At 35.5% G+C, this 14,603-nt stretch overlaps 1 protein-coding gene across 11 annotated transcripts; it reads left to right on the plus strand.

Annotated features, from left to right (window-relative positions):
- Positions 1-596: 596 nt before the first annotated feature.
- On the plus strand, positions 597-14,399 carry tpd52l2a (tpd52 like 2a). Of its 11 annotated transcripts, XM_081349068.1 has the most exons (10): positions 640-815; positions 1,239-1,336; positions 5,960-6,108; positions 6,455-6,514; positions 7,520-7,567; positions 10,427-10,528; positions 12,033-12,056; positions 12,392-12,436; positions 12,922-12,970; positions 13,169-14,399. In XM_081349068.1, exons 1-10 carry the CDS (start codon positions 797-799, stop codon positions 13,235-13,237), a joined length of 663 nt encoding a protein of 220 aa, XP_081205194.1. In that variant the 5' UTR covers positions 640-796; the 3' UTR covers positions 13,238-14,399. The 11 variants fall into 11 exon arrangements, 10 of the variants coding, with proteins under 10 accessions (XP_081205198.1, XP_081205195.1, XP_081205201.1 ...); XM_081349072.1 differs by lacking the exon at positions 6,455-6,514 and having other exon boundaries at positions 597-815; XM_081349071.1 differs by lacking the exon at positions 12,033-12,056 and having other exon boundaries at positions 612-815.
- The last annotated feature ends 204 nt before the right edge of the window (positions 14,400-14,603 follow it).

Genomic DNA, 14,603 nt, shown 5'->3' on the forward strand with positions numbered 1-14,603 from the left:
GCAATAATAAACACATCTTCTACACCATATATTGTATCTTCATATGAGAGTGACAGTAACAGCAATCAAATTTCCAAAAAGTACCTGAAAAGCAAGTAAAAGTGTTTTTTTTTCATGTACCTGTTGAACAATAACAGAAAGGCAGTCATAATTGTGAGATTAACAAAGACTGAAATTACAATCAAATGTCCCATCACATTATACACAACAATAAGTGAGTTAAGAGAAAGAAAGAAAGAAAGAAAGAAAAGTAGGTTTTTATTTATTTATTTATTTATTTATTTATTTATTTATTTATTTTATTATAAAACCAAAGTCTTCCAATAAAGAGTACAAATACATTGCTTTGGGACTTTTCATCCCTCTCAGTGTCAAATATATTAGGAATTCCTCTTTAAAAAACAATTAAAGTGGAGGAATTTTGAAAAATTTACATTTAATTTCAGCAAAAGCAACAGATTATTTATTACATAAGATACATTTTAGCCTTAATTAACAAACCGAATTTAACAATTTCCCATGACAGTATAACGCAAGTAAAAGTAATCTATGTTCTGTATCCTGTATAAAAGACATAAAAGAGGTAAAGGTCTTTTAATCGTAAACAGCGCGAGCGCAGGGCGTGGTAACGTCATATCCGCGCTCCGGAAGCTCAAGCCCGTCGCTAAACCTAAAGCCTCTTGTGTTGTTCAAGTCAGGGAGGGTCAATTCTCTTTTTTCATCCATCCCAAAATATAAGCGGTGACATTTGTTTAAACGCAGGTAAACCTGGTCGAAGATCATATTTAATTTAGAAATGGACTCTTCTGAACACGGTAAGTGTCGTCTGTGTGAGAGTTTTCTGTGTTTTTAGTAGGTGCACTAAAGATGCGTGTCTACCGAGTGGGTGGCGCTAATAAAAAGTATATTAAGAGAGTATTATATAAGAAAACTCAAAAAATTAATGAAAGGCTTTATTTAATATCGTGTTTTGCTGTTTTCATTGTAGGCTTTTAATTGCATGCACTACAACTGTCGGTACATTAACGTCACATCATAACAGGTCTGTTCGGCCTGACAGCTGATCATAGTGTTGACCTAACTGGAGATACTAAAAAAGAAACACTGTCTGGATAGAAACCCTCATGCCACCCCTGTTGTACTTGCACCCCCTTATCTCGTGGCTCTCATGCAAAGACCCACAGTATCAGTACATACGGTCTTTTGGTCTGAAGCCCTGCATTTGTTTATGTCTATAGGTTCTTCAGTGACATCTCCAGGTGTAGCCATTGGAGGGACTCTACCACCAGGCCTGACAGAGGAGGAGGCAGAAGAGATACAGGTGGAACTCACCAAGGTACTGCAGACTTTATCCAACACCCTTTACCCTCACACTTACAGCACAATTACTGCTAAGATTATATGAAATGTTGTGTTGTCTTAAAGGGAGAGTTCACCCAATAATGAAAATTCTCTCATGAATTACTCACAGTTCTGTTGTTCCAAATCCATAACGCCTTTGTTCATCTTCAAAACCTAAATGAGAGAGATTTCTGCCCCTTCATTGAAAATCTGTTCACCCAAAATTGTTTAAAACACTCATAAAGAATGTTTAAAAATAAATAAATTAGGGATGCACGATATGTTCATTTTTAATATTATCGTGACCCGGTTAAGAAAATGTGGCCGATAAATAATGGATTATTTCTTTCAGCTGATACATTTCAGATGCACATAGTTTGCCATAATGGTTTTGAATTGCTTGAAATATGATTGGAATCACTTCATAAAAGGGTTAGGGCACAAGAAGACGTGAAAGAGAACTAAATTCCGGCACTGGCGTGTTGTTTTCTGTGCTGGGCACATCCAGAGCGTGCGCACAAGAATCAGCCTCTCATATAGTACATGAATACTGAATTGAGTTCTCTATTACGTCTTTTTGCGCTTGACAGACAAATACACACAAAATGATTTCAAAATATCCTCGTAAACACAGTCGTTTATGTCTTAAGTGAACGAAAACGGTTGAGAAACAAAACGCATGTGTGATAGTATATTGTATCCATGAATTAAGTCTTAAAGGTTGGGGTAAGTCTTTTTTGAAATATGCTGTTGGCCAGACTTGAGCAGAGAGAGACCCTGATTCCCCTACAAGCGAGTCGAGTGCACTAACAATGACACTAAACACCGCATTCACTGGCAATCTTCAGCGCGACTCATTCTAGCTGTCCTCTGTTACAGCGCATATGATGAACGAATGACAAGGAAGCACAAAAAATTAACATACAGTACACGATAGTAATTGCAAACAAGAGTTGGTTGTTAGTTGCCAACAGCACAGCAGCTCCAGACACACAATGACACTCAAACCCAGTGTTACTCACGTGTGGCCCAGAATCAAAGCAGCCTCCGCGTCTGTTTTCAGGCCTTCCCAGTTCCCACTTAGCTCTCTCCAGCGCTGGACAGCGTTTCTAATATTAACGTGGATCCTAAAGCTCTTGCTCAGACATAACCCTTTATTTTAAAGTGATTTCTTCTGAGCTTTTCTCTTTTGTATTGTCTCATATTTCTATTCCTGCAGTCTTTCTTCAGTTCAAATCTCCCTGTTGATCGTTCTCTCTCCTCCACCGTCATACGCTAAAACTACGCTACTGCTGATTGGCTACACGTTTGTTGTTGTGTCGGACCGACTATCATCCAAACGGCATATTTCAGAAACTACTGATCCCACCTTTAAAGTGACAGCAGCCTAATAAACCTACTGCCGTCTGTCATTACTGTTAATCAAAGAACTAAAGAAAAGGAAAATCACTCACTGATCTTGACTAAATAACTTTAATAAGAATTCATTTATAAAAAGAAAACTATACAATGTTATTTTACATTTGATTTCAATTTATGAACTTTGTTCAGTTGTTTTTATTTGTGCTATTGTTAATTTGCTTGTTTGTTCTTATTGTATTATTGACTGTATACTTGTCTTTAATCATGTTTGAAATTTATATTAGTATAGTTGATTAGTTAGTTGTTCTTTAGGCTGCTGATTTTTCCCCCCATGGTTTTTTAGCTGCAACAAAATGACTTGGAATAAAAAAAATTGGAATCAAAACTGGGAATTGATCAGAATTTGAATCAGAAACGCTAAAATTTAAATGATACCCAGCCCTATTTCAGAAGATATAGATTCAATGAATATGGATTAATTTTGTGAATATTTTGGGTGAATAGACTTTGAATGGAGGGTCAGAAATCTCTTAAGATTTCATTAAAAATATCATTTGTGTTTAGAAGATGAACAAAAGTCTTAGGTTTTGGTGATGAGGGTTAGTATTTAATGACAGAATTTTAATTTTGGGGTGAACCATCCCTTTAAAAGTCTGGTGAGGTATGAAAGGTGTGTGCTAATAGTACTAACGTCTTATTGGGATAGTTCACGAAAAATTTAAATGATGGAATTTTTTATTCATCCTCATGTTGTTTCAAACCATTCTTCACAACACTAGAGATGATAATGGCCACTTTTGACCAGAATGTTCATGGTTTTATAGTGCTTATTTCGTGCTCATTGGAGCTTGACAACCACTGGTCAATCTCTGCATTTGTGGATAGAAAAGAGCAGCATAGATATTCTGCAAAATATGAAAGGATGAAATTGTATTAAATGTGTTTACAGAGATGGGGCCGAATTACAAAAATGATCTTAAGTTAAGATCTGACAAGTTAATTTAGGATTTTTCACAAATTCGTATTACAGAAGCGAATCTTAAGTTAATTTAGGATTCTTATCCTATCTTACAAAATCTCATATCTGTAGTTAGGAAATCTTAAACCCCTCGTTCGGTAATCAACTCTCAGGTCTCACTAATGTATCACTAATAAATGTGACGCTATTCTCTGATAGGGCTATTATTATGTGATTTTTACAGTTGGCTTTCAAATAATTTTGAAGTTAGGACACTATTGTGGTTGTCCTAAAGTTAAAACTGTTTTTTTAGGGGTTTTTGTGAAGTTAGGATGCTTCTGTAATACCCTTTTCCTATTTGTAGTTAAGATAAGATTATGCATTTAAGAAATGTCATTTTGTAATAGCTTGTGTCTTAAATTAGGTCCTAATTGAAATTGCCATAACGTGTCCCCTGAAGCACAAACCCAAATTGAATTGGCCAAAATCAGTGATGTTTAATTGGTTCATTCTGATTATGCATTTTGATGACTGTTTCAAGCATCTATTTTGTGCACAAAACTTGGATACAACAGCTAAATATGTCAGCAGTGTATACGTTAGAGTAATAATATGTTGTAAGACTGGAGAAACTGGAAGAACTGGAAGAGAGGCTATTCTCTCTGAGAAAACAAAGGAAATTAACATGAACTCTCCCCATTCAAGTCACGATCACACTTGAGTTGATCACATCCCAATTTACACCACATTCCCTTTACCCTTCCCTACCTGAATTCACCCAAAATCTATATGGTTTAATATGAATAATTATCATACAGTATTATACATGTTTGGTATCATTTGAAATGTGCGACTGGTACAAAGGTCATTCCCACAGAAGTAAACCAAAAAAGTAATAAGGTGTGGAGAGTTTAGAGATATCTTGGTAACTGCTGTGGGTGTGTCCCCGTGTAAATCAACCACTCTCCCCAGTTAGTCTGGGACGGTGATTAGTGCAAATTCCTGCTGTGAACTCATGTTTACATTTGAAAAGAGGTTTCTGCCTTGGTCTGAGTAGCCTCGTGGCGATTTGTAGCTCAAATTAACCCGTGATGCATCATGTATTTTATAATGTCAGGTTCGCATCTTCTCTCTTTATTCCAGAGCATTTGATGTTTTGTATTTATCTTTGAACTGATTATGAGATTGGCATGATACATTTACCTGACATAATAAATTGTTACATTTGATTTTATTCTGACTGACTCTGAAGTAGTTTTCCCAAGTAGATTAAACGGATTCGTATGTTACCGCAAGTTTTGCGTCATATTAGTGACGACTAATATTTGGCACTGATTCAAGTGTACTTGGTTTGCAAAGACAAGAAGTGAATTTCCGTTTATGGAAGCAAAAGTGCTCTTGACCAACCTAAATCTGGGTGTGTCTTACCTCTGTTTATTTTAAAGTTACTTTAATAAGTGTATGTGGAAAATCACGGCATGGCCAATCCAAAGCTATTATAAGAGAAGTAAAGTTGGTTGACTTGTCTGCAATAGTGGCCATACCTATAATGAAGTAAACGTTACGTTAAATTCAAGTGTATGCAATTCCATGGGGGCTATACCAAAGTATCTTTGATTGTCTTAGCGTGAATGCGACCAATCTCAGGTATATAGCCAATTACCTCTGTTTAGTGACCAAAACTGAAGAGCTTGTGAACGCGAGACACGCGTTTAAACAAGACGTGAGGACCTCTGAGCGACATAGTTTCGTAATCTGAATGGATAAAATATACTTAAAGAGTTAAAAAGAATAATCAAACGTTTGCTCATATTTAATGATGCGCAGATATCATTAAAACCTTTTTTCATTTATGGAGTCAGATGAAATAACGAGGTAATACATATGAGAAAATGTATTTCATTTAATCTTGTTGTGTTGCGTAAAAGGAAAGACTGTAACATGCACCTTCACTCGTTTTAGCGGAAACCCCGATTTGGACCGATAAACGGGCTTACAATGTAAAACATGTTTGGCTGAAATATCTGCCCAAAGAACTTCAACTTTTTACTACAACTGGTTTAATTTATCACCTGAGAACACAATACCCCGAACAACATACCGAGGTCAAGTTCCCAATTACCAAAACTTTACTTTTGGTTTCAGTTTTTGCTTAAATGAATGCTATAATTTTGCTTTTCATGTTTCTGTAAGAATTTTTTTTTTTTTGGTGCATCACTAATAAAATGGATAATTGTTATGGTGAGGCCAGTCATTCTAAACATTTGTTTAGTTTTATCTTGTATTTTTCTGTGTTAGGTTGACGATGAGATTCAGACGCTGAGACAGGTTCTCGTGGCAAAGGAGAGGCACGCCGCTGAGCTGAAGCGCAGGCTTGGCATCAGCCCCCTCACTGAAATCAAACAGAACATCAACAAAGGCTGGCATGACGTTCAGTGCTCCAATGCGTGAGAACTTTCTGTCTGTAACCTTTCCAGTCTGTTTGAAGGTCACCTTAACATCTGTCTTCTCTAATCTCATGCTGTTTTTATGTGCTGTCTAAATCTCTTAACAGTGCCCACAAATGGGACATCATTTTATCCTTTATTATTATTACTATTATTAGTAGTATTATTTGAATATGTAATGTATATGCATATCAGTTTTATATATATATCTCCACAGTCCTATTTTCTATTTTCAGTCCTATCTTCTTGAAGCAGCTAATCATTGGTGTTCTTTCACTAGCATCTCAGCTTAAACCGTTCAGAAAAAAGAAAAAAAATTATACTTAATCTATATTTCTGCTTCTAGTTATATGAGAACCTCTCAAACTCTTGGAGACTTGAATCGTAGAGTTACCTCATCTAATTTGTGAGTTTTCTCTCTTTTGCCTGTAGTTGCTTGGTCTTGTGATTCTGTTTGCTAGGTGTGGACCTGCTGCTGCTGCCTTGTTTCTGTTTCATTTGTATCCTTTGTGCTTCTTCCATTGAATGTTTGTGTTTCCTTTCCATAAGGGAGTTTGCCAGCTCTCAAAACCACTATTTTATGACAGCATATATCTCATAATTAATAGAAGTACTGTAGCATCAGTTCACATATCGAGCTATATGTTTTATTAGTTCTGATTACATTACTTGAACAATGAAGCTGGCTAGCTTCTGATGCTCTATGAAGTGAGAGACAAATATAACAAAATTACAAAACTGGAAGGTTTTGTCCTTTTTGTTTGTAACACTGAGGAAGGTTCCTTTCAGTTTTATTATATTTATCTCTTATTTCCTATTGATGCCAAGCTCAGCTGGCCTTTTTGTCTGGATTTAGCCTTTGTGGTTACACCTGTGCCGTTGAAAACAGAGGTTCCCTCCCACCCAGTTTTATATGCAGATGTATTCTGCTCAAAACATAATATCTAACATAATAAGACATAACATAATAAGAGCTGTATTAAGGTGCATAAATCAAATAAAGATTGCAGATTTTTTTGATTAATTGATTCTTCAGCAGAATATTTTGAGATTGTGATCAGTAGTGTGTAATTTATGCATACACAAAAATAGCTGACATATAGTGTTAGGGAGTGTTTAAGACATCTAAGCCAAAGAGAAGTCAGTCCTGTTCTAGGAGTTTTTCAACATCACTGGGCGGTGATTTGCATTCAGATCCGTGTGTCTAAATTCTGTTAATGTTATATTAGTTTTATGTTCTGGACTAGGTCCAGCACCATTCATTTCTAAGCCCTTTAATTTGTCATCAATTTGAGGTCTAATGTCAAAATCTTTTAACTTCCATTAGTTTGCAGTGTGCACAATTCACAGAATTTAAACAGGACTTTTGTATGTTATTATATGTTAGTAATGTGGACATTTGTGTTTGTAGATACCTTTCTGCTTCGGCCACACTTGAGGACATTGGACGTTCTGATGCGTGAGTTTGATTTTTATTTTATTTGTATTAATATTTTATTTTATATTTAAATTAATCAAAATGTGCCTGCATTTTATGTGGGATTTGTTTTGTTTTTTTGTTTAAGTTTATGAACAAAAAACTGTTTGTTTTATTTAAACCTTCCATATAAAATGGGTTAAATCAAATTGTTAATTAAAATGTTACATTTAAATTTAATGTTAAAGCATAACTCTGGATAATAATGTAACATCATAAAGTATGTTAATACATTAATACTGTTTTATGCATTGTTATTATAGTCCTATAAAGCAGCACTCAACAACGCTTCAACCCTGAAATAGGTTAACCCTTATCAGCTATTCGTTGTTCATGTACACTCAGGATGTTCAGAGACCCCAGACAATAAAATGTGATTTTGTAACACCAAATTTTTTTTTTTTTTTTAAATGTAATATCACTCACTTTATTTATGGTTTTACTCTACAGGGTGGGCCATTTATATGGATACACTGTAATAACATGGGAATGGTTGGTGATATTAAAGTCCTGTTTGTGGCACATTAGTATATGTCATGGTCACCACCCATCTTGAGGAGTTTGCCCCCTCACATATACTAATGTGCCACAAACAGGACTTTAATATCACCAACCATTCCCATGTTATTACGGTGTATCCATATAAATGGCCCACCCTGTACATTTGTGCAGTGTTGGGGTGATATATGGTATTTTTCAAATTTACATGTATATTTTGTAAATGGGTTTTTATAAAAAAACAACTTTTATGTAAAATTCACTTTTATAAGTATCCAAATTTCTCTTTTTCATTCATGGTGAAAACATGGACAATGTGCCATGGTATAATTTTAATGAAAGATTGCTGCCATCAACTGGAGAACAAACGCTTGAAAAAAACATGAAATTTCAGCTACAGCCAGTCGATGGCTCAGAGCATTACTCAATGGCTCATTTGCCATTTCCTCATGGGTATACATCTTTTCAAGTTTTTTTTCATTTAGGTTTATGTTTAGACATTCTAAAATAATTTTATTAAATAACTTTTTCAAAGTTTAGCTTTTTTTTTTGTACTGAAGTATAATTTTTGGGAATTATGATGACATTATTACAGTCAAACCTGAACATAGTGTCATATATGCGTTTTATGTGCGTTACGTGTTTGCATTTGTTCTCCATTGTAGATGTATTTCACTCCATTTCTGTGTGTGTTCTGCATTGTAGCTGATTTATTTTTGACAAACTTGTGGCAGTCCATGTTTCGATTCTTATGAGTGATTTTGTGGGTTTGGGGGGTGGGGGTGTTGTGTGTGTTTACTCCATCAGGGATGTGTTCGCCCCTTCATGTTTTGTGTGTTTTCTGCATTGAAACTGAATTTTATTTTACAAATTATGTAACAAAAAGCAATTTTTATAGTCTCCGATTGATGTCTATGAATTTTTTATTTATTTATTTATTTATAAAAAAAAAATACTTTAAACCCCCCCCCCCCCCAACACTGCACATATGTAGAATAAAACATAAATAAAGTGAGTGACATTACATTTGTTTAAAAAAAACATTATGTTACAAACCCCGAACAACCTGAATGGGACTTTTTTTTTCACGCTAACATGCAACCAGATATCATTACAATTTATTTTTTGTTTGTTGAGCTAGAAAGTGTCAACCACGACTTCAAGTCTCATGCCATTTAGATGAAAGAAAAATAAATTGTAAGTTCAGCAAATGTAATTTGGGGTTAAAAACGAACAGCTTATAAAATCTCTCTTCAGATTGAGAGACTAATCTTGTAACAGCACTGATGTCACTGATCTTTAAGAAACTGAACAGCAATCTTCTCAGTGACATTAGTGTCAATTTTCCTAAGCTTCATGGTGTGACCAACTAGACCCCTCTGATGTCAAAGATATCAGATCATAGATCAGAATGGACATAAAATCGTTACTCTCATACAAAGCATCAGACTTAACCTAAAAATTCCTTGATAAAATTATTCTTGAGATCTTCCTCACAGGCCCAGTGATCTCAATAAATGATGTCAAACCTTTGTCTTTTGAGTTACTGACCTAGACCCATAGCCACTACACTTACATCCTTGTCAGACGTCTCATTAGATATCAATAATCTGCTATACTGTCTGATCTCACACTTTGAGGCTACATAGAAAGGGCAGGTTGTGCATGTGCGGTTTGAGAAGGGTGTAGTGATCAGGCATGTGCTGAGAAAGCTGACTTGGAAAACACATGATGGGATTTTCACCAAGAAAATTGGCTTAGCCTTATCTAAGGTCATTAGAGGGCTGTGTGAGGAAGCCTGTGTGGCTGTGTACTTGTTTGCTTTAGAAATTACATTACATGTGAGAGTGTGAATGGTGGGAAAAAGTGTGTATATTATTTTGAAAAAGGACAGGTGCTGTTAATGTATATGCACATGCATCTGTGTGTTTGTGAATGGTGCATTTGTCTGTGTAAATGAGTCTGCACAATTGTGTGGGGTGTGTGTGTCATCAAGATCATGATGTGTGTTCGAACCAGGTGCAGATTCTGCGCTGGAAGACTCAGGCAGCAGCATATGGTGCAAAAAGATGGACAGACAGGTGTTTAGATAGTTCGTCCTGTTAGCTTTTAAAAGAATAATCCAACCAAAAATAACGATTCTGTCATTTATTCACCCATATGTCATTCAAACCTTTCTAAAATGTTGACGTGTTCTTGATGCATTGACCTCTAAAGAGATGTTTTATGTTGCTGTCTTGGTTTTTAGTTGCCTCTCAGCTACTGTATTTCAATGCCAACTGATGTGTTCAGAATATAACTGGTAACTGCTAGGACTGAAATTGTTCTCTCTCTTTTCTGTAGCTATAAGAGGACTCAGGAGACTCTGTCTCAGGCAGGACAGATGACATCAGCTGCGTTCTCCACAATGGGCTCCGCCATTAGAAACCGATTTGGAGAGATGAGGTGAACTATAGTCCTTCTCTGCAAACCTTCTCTCATCACTATTTTTAATAACTAATCTTAATCTCTCTTCTCTTAAACTTTTCATCTATCTTTTCATCCTCCTCCTTTGATATCTTGTATGATGGTTGTTTTTCATATCTCTGATTGAAGCTGGTCTTGTGCCTTCATCTTTCAAAGAGGTATTCTTAAGAGAATAGAGTCGAAATCCTCTTTTAAAGTCTGGACAAATGTCCTTTTTACTTTCTCCGATGAAGTTCAGGAATGCAAGGGGGAGAAGCTTTGAAGTTGAAGTTTGAATACTATTCTGCCGTACTGTGACTTTTGAGTGAATGGGATATTCTGAAAGAAGAAATGTAGGGTGAGGCTTAATTTGGTCAGTATTATAAACTGTGAAATGGGCTCTCTGTATGACAAGTAATATTTCTTTGAAATAATGTGCACTGATGAATCATGCACAATAAGACTATGAAAAAAGTAAAAATGGGCTCAGTTCTGATTTAATGTTACATTTAAAGTGGCCTGTGGTACTAATTCAAACTTTAAACAGACATTCAATTCAATACATATTCATCTTTATAGCAGATTTCAGACTTCTATCTTACAGCCACTGACTGTCTGTAGCTGCAATAATATGGTATTTGAGTGTTGGGAAATCTCCAGATGGCTACAGTTCTGTGATGTTTAGCACTGATCAGCTTGTTTTGAACACTGTGTCAAGGTACAGAGCTTATCAAAATTAGATATTCTGGTCTGGTTTGAAAAAAAAATGAACTGGTTGTATATTTGCATAGCTTCTTAAATCGTGTGACTATGCTTCCTGTGCATGTCCTTGTTTTTGCTTCTCTGACTAAAATCTGTTACGTACACTACCATTAAAAAATTTGGGGTCAGTAAGATTTTTAAATTCTGAGATGTCTTATTCTCAACAAGGCTGCATTTAATTGACCAAAAATACAGTATTAAATAAACAGTACTATTGAGAATAGTATTACAATTTAAAATCAGCTTTAATATATTTTAAAATGTAATTTATTCCTGTGATGGCAAGGCTGAATTTTCAGCATCATTACTGCAGTGTCTCATGTTGCTTCGGAAATCAGTCTAATATGCTGATATGGTGCTCAAGAAATATTTCTTAGCAATGTTGAAAACCGTTGCGATGCTTAATATTTTTGTGGAAACAGTGGTAATTTTTTTCAGCATTCTTTGGTGAATTGAAAGTTCAAAAGAACAGAATTTAGAAAAATAAATTTCTTTACTCTCACTTGATCAATTTAATGCATCCTTGCTGAATACGTTAAGAAATTCTGCCCCCAATGGTCATGCATGGTAGTGCAAGTTAGCGTCTATTAAAATCCTGTTCTACATCCTGTATTGTTTCTACCTTTTATTTTACTCTCTCCTGCCCTAAATATCATCAATATTATGTTCTGATAGAGTTTTGAAGTGGTTCTTTTGTTTATCGCTGTGTTTTTTTCCACAACGCTGCATACGGGCTGCTCAGGGCTCTGCCGTACTCTAACTCTGGGTAAGAGCTATACGAGTCCCTGCACGGGTGGCAGCCATCTTCCTTTTGAAGAAGATTTCTAGAACATTCTATGGTACCTGTGAAGCTATAGATTTATCTGAATCTATCGTAATCACTGTCCCTAAAGTCTTCATTTTGCATATGACCTTCAATTATTGGAGCTATGATAGAGATGTTAGATATAATATTAGCATGTCTAAAGTTTGTTCTGATGTCTTAACGAGTTTTTCATTGTGCTATACAATCTCTCCCTTTCTCTCTGCTCTGTGCTCGGCTAACGCTGTCTGCTCGGCTAACTCTCCCTGCTCGCTCTGTCTGCAACCTGCTCTCCACAGTAGCAACTTTTCAATGCGTCACTCTTTAAGTATGCCAGCTATGAGGTAATTTACCAGCACTTTTCTTACCCATTTCCTTCTGCATATTAATAACTGTCTGAATGTTCTGTCTTTTGATACGGGGATAATTGTAATACTTGTATATAATATTTAAGAAATAGTCAACCATTATACACTTTAAAAAAATAGTGCATAGCTTCACATTTGCAGGTGCAAAAAGACAGATAGTATCAGGTAGAAGTGATGATCAACACTGTGACCACATCAGTTTAAGAACACGACACACAATCATATTTAAGATGCCGCTCTTATTTTTTGCATGGAAAGCAAATGCTTTTTCACTTTGTTTATGCCCTGTCAGCCCTGCTTCACCTAAATGGGTAGAAAAAGCCTTTCTTTTTTCCTTTGTAAACCTTTAAGGTGTCTGTCTGTCAATTTTCTTTCTTCCATATTTTAGGTTGCATGTAAAAAAAAAAACCTCAAGGTAGTATTGATTGGTTATTGTAATATTTTTTTAAATATATCCTCAGAAACTCACCAAGCTTTAAATCCTTCGAGGACAAAGTGGATAACATGAAGGTTAGAGCTGTTTAGTGTTTTTTCTCTATTAAAGGTTTTTAAATTAACTAATTTTTTGGTTTCTACTTTAGTTCTTGCTTAACTTAGCGAGCTTGGTCTGTTTCTGTTGCTGATAATGACTATAGCGTATGTTCATGTTTTGTTTATGCTGTTATTACTTAATCCATCATGTGTTTTTTTCTGTTATGCCTCCTAAAGTACAAAGTAATGGGGAGATCAAATGGAGAGGGCGACCATTCTCCAACCAGCAACAACGCACCTTTCTGAGCAGGAAGCACAACCTCATGACCGAGAACTGACCTCTGTGATCCCTCTTAAACGCTGTACCCAAATACACTCCAGTGTCTCCACAGCTACATTAACTTCAAATGAATGTACAGACAGAAAATTATGCTTTATAAAAACTAAAATGCCAACTAGCAATTACTTGAACATCTGAAGACTGCCATCCTTGCAAATGCATTGTAGTCAAACAAAACATCTCAAATTAGCATATTGGAAAACTGAAGAACCCTTTTTGGGACTTTTGGGTTTTCTCCTGTTTACCGAATTACCTTTAAATGTATTGTAATATTTAATTTTGTCAAACAACAGGGCTTCTCTGACACTTCAGTAGTAAATGGTCTGTTACGATCAGCATGAAGAGGTTAAATGTTTGCACAACTCCCCTTCAGAATGTCCTAAAACGCTTAAGGCTTGCCACTATTTATGATTGTTACATGCTCGCTTCCTACATTGAATATTGCACTGGTTATTACCCTGCTTGTTACTCAGGGCAAAAGGTGCTAAAGCTTTCCTTGTGACAAGACTCGAGCACCAGATGTGTATAATCTCTGAAGGTGTGTACCAAATGGTTCATGTTTATTTTCTTGTCCATTTTGAGTTTTTCCCCCAAGTCATAAAAAAAAAATAAAAAATACAGGACTAATACAACTGTTCTAACAAAGAGCTTAAAGAGATTCTAGCTACACATATCTCCTGTTTCTTGATTGCCTGTATTTTAGATTGTTTTGTCTTGCATAGAATTAGGCTTTTTCCCTTCTTTTTCAGATTATGTTACTGTAACAATGAACATAAAAGCATTTGAGATTGGGAAGATGGGTTTTATAAATTATTTAATTACTAAACAGATGCCAGGCTAATATTTTCAAATAATTGATGCTATTAAATTTGATGATTATAATATATAATTCAAATATTGTGGTGGGCAAAAGGTCAATTTCACTGTGCGGTGATGGAAAACCCATTTTACTTCATTTTTTTTGGTCAGTTTATTATTTTTCCTTCTTTTCCTTGAGTGCTGTCCATGTGATGATCTGTAAAAGAATGTTACCATACTGACATAACTACTGGGTAAATGTTTGATGCTTTGTAGCTGTAACATACTACACTGTTCAGGGTTTATTAAAGATAATGAAGTTAACGAGAATACTGTGGTTTGATCTCTGCTTGCCTTGGACACACTTGTTCAGAATATATACTTATTTTTCATGCAGTCTCACTTAATGGTCAATAACAGACAGCAGGTGGCGACAAAAAATGTGTTGTCCTATTTTTGCCATATTTATTTGTGCTGTCTGTATTAAAATTGTATTCAGAGTTGTCAGTCACAAACAGATTTGACCGTGAGGAT

The sequence above is a fragment of the Scardinius erythrophthalmus genome (assembly GCF_964197995.2).
Source record: "Scardinius erythrophthalmus genome assembly, chromosome: 20".
In the NCBI taxonomy this organism is placed as follows: domain Eukaryota; kingdom Metazoa; phylum Chordata; class Actinopteri; order Cypriniformes; family Leuciscidae; genus Scardinius; species Scardinius erythrophthalmus.